Source organism: Alligator sinensis, unplaced genomic scaffold (genome assembly GCF_000455745.1).
Source record: "Alligator sinensis unplaced genomic scaffold, ASM45574v1 scaffold707_1, whole genome shotgun sequence".
Classification (NCBI taxonomy): domain Eukaryota; kingdom Metazoa; phylum Chordata; order Crocodylia; family Alligatoridae; genus Alligator; species Alligator sinensis.
Genome location: NW_005842065.1, coordinates 578,083 through 585,942, shown reverse-complemented (window position 1 = coordinate 585,942; position 7,860 = coordinate 578,083). Strand labels below are relative to the sequence as shown.

The 7,860-nt window shown below is 60.3% G+C and overlaps 1 protein-coding gene across 1 annotated transcript in view; it reads left to right on the top strand.

Annotated features, from left to right (window-relative positions):
- KRI1 (KRI1 homolog) overlaps positions 1–7,860 on the top strand; it is an 11,655-nt gene that overhangs the window by 2,267 nt on the left and 1,528 nt on the right. Inside the window, exons 2-17 of the mRNA XM_006023472.3 lie at positions 136–203; positions 666–771; positions 1,442–1,541; positions 1,774–1,831; positions 1,944–1,993; positions 2,240–2,333; positions 2,511–2,585; positions 3,088–3,215; positions 4,246–4,378; positions 4,781–4,876; positions 5,462–5,632; positions 5,978–6,050; positions 6,401–6,495; positions 6,734–6,866; positions 7,248–7,395; positions 7,856–7,860. The exon at positions 7,856–7,860 is cut by the window's right edge and continues 43 nt beyond it. Of these exons, the coding sequence (XP_006023534.1) occupies positions 136–203; positions 666–771; positions 1,442–1,541; positions 1,774–1,831; positions 1,944–1,993; positions 2,240–2,333; positions 2,511–2,585; positions 3,088–3,215; positions 4,246–4,378; positions 4,781–4,876; positions 5,462–5,632; positions 5,978–6,050; positions 6,401–6,495; positions 6,734–6,866; positions 7,248–7,395; positions 7,856–7,860 (1,533 nt within the window). The remainder of the gene's footprint in view (positions 1–135; positions 204–665; positions 772–1,441; positions 1,542–1,773; positions 1,832–1,943; positions 1,994–2,239; positions 2,334–2,510; positions 2,586–3,087; positions 3,216–4,245; positions 4,379–4,780; positions 4,877–5,461; positions 5,633–5,977; positions 6,051–6,400; positions 6,496–6,733; positions 6,867–7,247; positions 7,396–7,855) is intronic.

Sequence of the window (7,860 nt, the reverse complement as noted above, 5' to 3'; positions counted from 1 at the left end):
GTTGAACTTGGGCGGGGCTAGGAGCAATTGGGAGGGGTGGGGCTGAGGGGACCTGGTGGGGGTCTGCGAGGTGGGGCTGGGGTGGGGAGGCAGGAGATGCTCTCGGTCCTTGATCCTCTTTCTCCTTGCCCCCAGTGCAGGCACGCTATGGAGCAGATGCCGAGAGCTCCAGCTCGGAGTCAGACTCAAGTGGGGATGACGTGGTGAGGGATGGGCCGGGGGTGGGTTTGGACACCTGGGTTCTCTGCTAGTGCTTTGAGTGGGGAGGGGAGCAGGGGTTAGGAGCCAGGGTGCTTGGGTTCCCTCCTTACATGCTTGGGTTCTCTTCTCATCCTGGGAGGGGGGAGGAGGTGCTAGGGGCCTGCACACCTGGGTTCTCTGCCTCCTGGAGGAGAAGGGCAGGGCAGGGGACTGAAAACCCAGATGCTTGGGTTCTTTCCTTGTGCTGAGGTTGGGAGGGAGGAGGGGCGAGGCATTTACAAACCTGGATTCCTGGCTTTCTTGCCAGCTCTATTTTTTTGCTGTTTGTCAACTTCTTTGTGTGCCTCAGTTTTGCCTTGGCTATAGCTGTAGAGCAGGGAATAGAGCAGGGACTTGAACTCTGGGGCTCTGGTGGGTAAAGGTCAGAGGGTGCTGGGAATCATCCCTGCCCCCTTTGCCAGCAGGACCTGGACCCCCGACAGGACCGGGACTTCTACCGCACCCTGGGGCTACTGAAGACAAAGGACCCGCGGATCTACCAAGCTGATGCCACCTTCTACAGCCAGGAAGGTATCACCCTCATCTCTGCCAGAGCTGCAGTGCAGGCCTGAGGACCCAATTTCCCTGCCCTGGGTCATAGTAGCTGGCCCCAGCACCAGCTGTGTTCTGCAGCCCCCTGGTCTTATCCTGCAGGAAACCTGAGCAAGACGTTCACAGCCCCCAGCCGGAGATGGCAGGGACTGGGAGCCTAGATACTTGGATTCTGTCCCAGCTCCAGGATGAGAGTGGGGGTCTTATTATTGGCAGAGGGAGCGGAGTGTGAGCCCCAGGACCTCTTGAGTTCTGTCCCAGGATGAAAGTGGGATATAATCATTTGGAAGGGATGCGGGGTGCTGGAAGCCAGGACTCTTGGGTTCTATCCCAGACTTTGCTCTAGTGCTGGTTTGGGACTCTATGCCTGGCCGGATGTGTCTGGGATCGCTTCTACCCTCAGCCACCCAGTACAGGGTCCTGCTGATAGAGCTGCCCTGATTTCACCCCCAGAACCTTCTGGTGGTGAATCTTGCTAGCAGCATGTTCCCTTCCAGCATCTGGGCAACACAGGAACAGGGGCGTGCCTAGTGCTTTGGGGCGTACCCCCCCACCCCCCCCAAGCCTGGTACTTGAATCCCCTGGGTCCTTGCTCCCTGCCCCCCCAAAGGGAGCCTCCAGCACTGATCTGGCTCTGGTCCTGTGCCAGAATCTTCCTCGGAGAGTGAGGAAGAGGTGCCGCAGAAGAGGAAACAGAAACCGATGTATCTCAAGGACTACGAGCGGAAGGTCATCCTGGAGAAGGAAGGGTAAGGCTGGTGGGGGGGGTCCTCTAGCTGGTGGGGAACATGAGGCATCCCTAGGGCTATTGGCTCCTCCTGTTAAGAGGTGCAGGGAGCTGGGGAGGGTTTGTAGGGCTGTGGCAGTCTTGGGGGGCCTTTGCCATGGGGGCTGAGACTGGCAGAGAAGGGGGTGGGGGGTGTCATTTCTCCCCCAATCCCAACCCCGGGGCTGGTAACTGATCCTCTTTGTCTCCTGCAGCAAATACAAGGATGAAGAGGACGAAAAACATGAGGAGGCCACAGCCCAGAGGAGGAAGGTGGGGATGGGGCCTCGGGGGTCCTGGCTCCACCCTAGAAGCAGCTGCATTTTGGGGGGGGGTCCATGGAGTCAGGGGCTGAGTTGACCCTCCCCTTGTTTCCCCCATGTAGAAAGCTGCCTCCAAGACCTACATGGAGGAGCAGCAGGAAATCAAGGAGAGGTGAGGGAGGGAAAGGGGGCAGGGTTGCGAATTGGGCTCCTCAGCATCCAGACTTTGGGGGGGGGAAGGAAGGGTGGCATCTTCCTAGGGGGAAGGGGCAGGTGAGGCTTGGTTAGGGAGGGGCCCAGCCTTGGGTAGGGGGGCTGGGCCAGGGCAGACACGCTTAGAACCCACTGAGGGGGGCCGGGTTCCCTGGGGGGGACCCTGTATTTGCTCCCCTCTGTGCTGCATCCCGTCTCTGTCCAGCTTCCGGCCCTTCATGGCTGACAGCGAGGAGGAGGAAGAGGATGAGGGCAGCTCGGCCCTGCTGCGCCACCGCCCACAAACCACCGAGGAGAAGGTGAGGGCTGGGGACCCTTGGGGAGGGGGTGTTTCCATGGGTCCTGGCCCTGTGCCCCTTTGGGTGGGGAGCAACTCTATGCCCCTCTTGTGGGGCCTGTGTGGGGCCAGCTCTGGGCAGACGAGGCCCTGATGGGGTTCTCTCCTCTCCTTGCCCCTGCCATTGCCCCCTCCCCAGGCCCGTGAGGAGCACGACTACATCACCTGGCTGAAGGGACAGACAGACACCCCAGACCAGCATCTCCAGGACCTGGTAAGCCCCCATCTGCCCCCCAGGGCCTTCAGCCCAGAGCCCATATGCCCCCACTTGCTTTTGCTGACTGAGGATGTAGGAAGGGGTTGGTGCATGGGGCTGGGCTGAGGCTGGAAAGAACTCAGTTCACTAGTGCCCCAGCTCAGGGCCTGGTGGGGGAGGGGGTGGTGCCTAGATGGGGCAGGTCTGTGCCCCCCTTGTGGAGTCTGCCCATGATTGGACCCCCCACCCAGACAAGGCCTTGACAGGGTTCCCCTGCCCCCCTGTTAGGTTCCAGCAGCTCCTGTTTTCCCCTCTGCCCCCCTTTTTCCTCTCTGCCACCCCCATCTGGGGCCCTTAGAGCCCCCAGACCAGCCTGAGTGGGGATTGCACCCTCCTTCCAAAAATTCTTCTGGCTGAGGAGGTGTGGGAGGAGTGCCTGGAGCTGGGCCGAGACCTGGATACAACTCACAAAGCTAATGCCCCAGCTCTGGGGGAATGACCTTTCCTTCCCCACACCCAGGCCCCACTGAAGGCCTTCTGGAGTGACCCGGCATTGGAGCCTGGGGAGCGGTTCTTGCGGGATTATATCCTCAACCAGCGCTACAATGAGGAGGAGGATGAAGAAGATGGGGAGGAAGAGGAAGGCCAGTAAGTCTTGAAGGGGGGTCATGGAGCTGAGGCCTGGTGAAACTGGCTTCATTGATGCTCTGGGGGTGGTGGTGTGGTCCCATGGGCTCAGGATTGGGGTGGCGGAGCGACTGGCTGCAGCTCCCCAATCCAGCCAGCCCAAGGACTCACCTTGTTGGTTGATGCAGGGCCAGCTGGGGTGCTCGGGTCAGGGGGTTAGAACCCAGGGGTTCTAATGCGCACAAAATATGACTTTCCGTGACACAAGACATCAGGCATCTTTCCTCCACACCCCTAGCCTCCTCCCCCCCCTCCCAGGAATCGGAGCTAGAGTCTGAGCCCTCCGAGATCCAAGCAGCGCCTCCTTATTGGGCGGACCACTCCCAACCCAGCCACGTGCTGCCACACTCGCATAAAGGAGCCCAAGTTCTCTAACTCTTCCTGGAAATGATCCAGATTCTCGTGTGATGGGGGAGCAGGGTGCCTGGAGGGGGATCAGTACGTTGGTTCTCATGTACAACTTCCCCGGAGACAATCACAGGCGCAGAATCACCCACCTACCCTTCCATTCTTCCCAAACTCTGCTATCTCACTTATCATCGTGCGCTGACATTAAAGCACACACTGAAACCTGTGGCCCCTGGTGGGGGAAGCCCCTCTGCTGGATTCACCTGTCATGGTGCAGCTTGATCTGCAGGCAAACAGAAATCGCGGGTGAATCGCAATCCTCCCATTCAGGGGTGGGCGGGAAGAACAAAACCCACCCAAAGAAATTTTTAACATATCAGATCCAGGCAAATAACAGCCACGTAACTGTCACACATCCACAATCCTACCCCTCCTCATGCTCAGTGTAACCTATCTACCCCCTGAACATGGAGTCTCCCCCTGCGGAGGGGCTTGGCAGTCATGTCTAGCTCTGGGGTGGGGTAGGAGCTCTGGCTGTGCTGGGTCCTGCATTGATCCAGGTTGCTTCTTCACAAGGGTTCTGGGGAGGGAAGGGAAGAGGGTTGGGGCTGGGGTCTCCTGATGTGGCCCCTCTCTGTCCTAGGGGTCCCGGTCCCCCCCTGGGCCTGGGCCTGGGCCTGGCTGACTCATCGGATGAGGGGGAGCTGTTCCTGCAGCGGCAGGATGACTTTGAGCGCCGCCACAACTTCCGCTTTGAGGAGCCTGACAGCCAGCAGGTGAGCGGAGGTCCCAGGGCCCCCTGCAGCCACCCCAGACCCCCTGGGACACCCCGATTCCCTTCATGACCCTCAGACCTCCCAGGACCCCGCCAGTCCCCAGGGAGAGGGTGGGGCAGGATAAAACCTAGCATCTCCAGAGCAGATAGGGCCTGGTATCATGGTGGGCACCACGGTTGTGTGGTAGTGTGGGGCCCAGATGGCTGAGTCCTTCTGACATTGTGCCCTGTATTGGGGGGGGTGCGGCAGGAGTGGATGCCTGGGTTCTACAGCCGCTGTGCCCTGTGCTTGGAGTCCCAGACACAGGGGTCTTTGAGATGTTGCCCTGTATTTGGGAGGGCCCGGATGCCTGTGTTCTGGGGGGGGTGTCAGATCTGACTGGCCCTCCTCCTCCCCTCCAAGGTGCGTACATACCCCCGGACCATTGCAACCTCAGTGCGCAGGAAGGATGAACGGCGCAAGGAGAAAAGGGAGCTGCGGCAGGAGAGGAAGAAGAAGGTGAGAGCCTGGATTCCTGAGTTCTCTCATGGATCTGGGGTGGAGGACCAGACTATGGTGTTTAGTGGGGGGTTTAGGAGACCCAGATGCCTGGGTTCTTTGGTGGGGAATGGGGTCTTTGGGTGCAGAGCAGGGGTGGGACCTGGGACACCTGGATTCTCTGCTGTGCAGGGCTGCAGGTGCAGATGCCTGGGTTTTCTTCTGCTCTGGGAGGAGAACAACGGGGGCTTTGGGGGTTAGAGCAGGGGTGGGGGGTTGAGAGCCCAGATGCCTGGGTTCTTTCACAGCTCTGGGAAGGAAGTGGGGGTTTAGGGGGTCATGAGATCCAAGTGGGGGTTTAGGGGGAAGGTGAGCCCAGATGCCTGGGTTCTTTCAGAGTCGGGGTGGAGGCTGCTGGATGAGATCGGGGGGTTTGGGAGCCCAGACACCTGGATTGTTGGACAGGGATATTGTCCAATGGGATGAAGCAGGAACTGGCAGCTAGGTCTCGGGCCACCTGGGACCTGTAGTCAGCTCTGGGTGGGCCTGTGGGGTGGGGGGAAGAGCTGGCAGGTGCAGTCGGTGACGATGTTCATGTGTCTTCAGGAGCGGGCACAGCGACAGGAGGAGCTCAAGCGCCTGAAGCGGCTGCGGCAGCAGGAGATGGCGGCCCGGCTGGCACAGCTGCAGGAGGCAGCGGGTGGGGCCCCTGTCCCCTTTCATCCTGCCCACCTTGAGGGTGACTTCGACTCTGCCCAGCATGACCAGCTGATGGAGGCCAGTCCCTGGCTCTGGACACCTGAATTCTTTCCCCGGGGGGCTGGTTCTGTCCTGGATGCCTGGGTTTTTTCCTGGTGGGGTGGGGGCTGGGCATCTGGGTTCTGTGGGTTCAAGCAGGGGAGCCCCAGATGCCTGGGTTCTGCCCCTGGGGTTGGTGGGGTGGAGCAGGGGGGACCTGGATACTGCCTGGGTTCTACTCCTGGGGGCGGGGGGCTGGGAGCCTGGATGCCTGGATTGTGCCCCTGGGGCTGGTGGGTTGGAGGAGGCAGCAGGGAGCCCAAATGCCTGGGTTCCCTCCCATGCTAAGCTAAGCTAAGCCTCTCATGCTCCCTTCTTCCCCAGGCGTTCTTTGGGGCAGAGTTCTATGGGGTTGCTGAGGAGAAGCCGCAGTTTGAGGAGGAAGATGGGGTGGATGGTAGGTGCCTAGGGAAATGAGCTTGTGCAACATGGCCTCACGCGATGCATGAAAGAGTGCCTGAGCCCTTGTGCAACACATCCTTGTGTGAGCCCTTGTGCGATGGGATGCCTTGTGTGATGGGAGGGGCTGACCCCATTGCCCTGTGCTAGGGGAACCTCCTCTGATTGACAGGCGCACGCAAATGAGCACTTTGGGTGGGGGGCCCTTCCTGGCCCCTCCCACAAGCTTGGTGCTGTTGTAAGTGGCTGTTGCATTCCAGCCCAGAGCTGGTTGCATCCTGGGGGGGTGCGGTCTGAGGATCCCAGTATAGCCAGTACCACAGACCTGGCTTTGTCCTCTCTCTGCAGATGCCTGGAACTGGGATGACTGGGCTGGTGTGGTGGGGAGCAAGGGGCCAGGAGGAGGCAGCAGCGAGCCCCACTGCGAGGACCCCAACTTCAATGTATGTCCCTGGGAGCCCAGACACCTGGGTTCTTTGGGAGGGGATGGGGGGGTGAGAGCAGGGGGGTTGGTAGCCTGGATGCCTGGGTTTTTGTGAGGGGTAGGTGATGAGAGTAAAGAGTCTGGGGATGCCTGGGTCTTCTTTCTGGGTCCAGTGCTTTGGAGCCCATATGCTTGGGTTTTCCCAGTCCCAAGATTAGAGCAGGGAGTGATGGTGCTTTTGGCCCCCCCACCCCCAGATGGATGCTGACTATGACCCCTGCACAGCCACCCCCACCCCGCACTTGCAGCAGCCTCCACTAATGGGCAAGCAAAGAAGGAAGAGCCGATTGGCCAAGGCTCTGGAGCGGGACAAGCCGACCTTTGACCCCAGTAAGCTCCCTCCCCCAGCCCTGAGGCCTGGGACCCATCCTCTGCCAGGGGACAGAATGGGAGCCCAGATGCCTGGGTTTTCTTCAGCTCTGGGAGGGGGTGCAGGGTCCAGTGATTGGAGCAGGAGGCCCTGGGAGCCCGAAAGCCTGGGTTCTATCCTGGCTCTGGGTGGGGAGTGGGTTAATGGGTAAGAGCAGGGGACCTGGAAGCCTGGATGCTTGTGTTGTCTGGAAAGGGGGTGGAGGCTGGTTTAAGAGCAGCCTGGACACCTAGGTTTCATCCCCAGTGTGGGGTGGGGGCTGGGAGCCTGGCTTCTTGGGTCCCCTCCTTGGCAGGCACCATGGGGATGGGGGTTTGTGCTGACTCTTCTCCTGCCCCCAGGGGCTGGCACCTTCGAGCAGTATCTGGACGAGTATTACAGGCTGGACTATGAGGACTTGATCGGGGACCTGCCCTGTCGCTTCAAGTACCGCAGTGTTATGCCCTGCGATTTCGGCCTCACCACTGAGGAGGTATGCTCAATGTCTGAGTTCTTTCCAGCTCTGGGAGGGGAAGGGGCTGGGGGTCCTGGGAGCCTGGGTTTTTTTTCCTACCCTGGGGGGTAGGGTTGGGGGAGGGCAAGGGGCTAGAGGCCTGGATTCTCTTCTGGTTTAGGGTAGGGTCTAGAGTGGGGGCAGCCAGGAACCCGGACACCTGGGTTCTTCCTCTGCTCAGGAAGGGGAGAGCAGGGTGGGGAGTGGGAGCCTGGATGCCTGGGGTCTCCCCTAGCTCTAGGAGGGGAAGCAGGTCTTTGGGAGTTGAGAACCTGGACACCTGGGTTCCCTCTTGGGTTGGGGCGGGGTCTGGGTGATGAGACATGGGGCAGCTGGGAGCCTGCCCTCCCATGAGCCTGGGAGGGGAAGGGGAGGCAGGTGCAGGATGCCTAGGTTGTATCCCAGCTCTGGGAAGGGTGTTGAGGGTGGGTACCACTGCTTTGTGCTCATGGCTGGACACC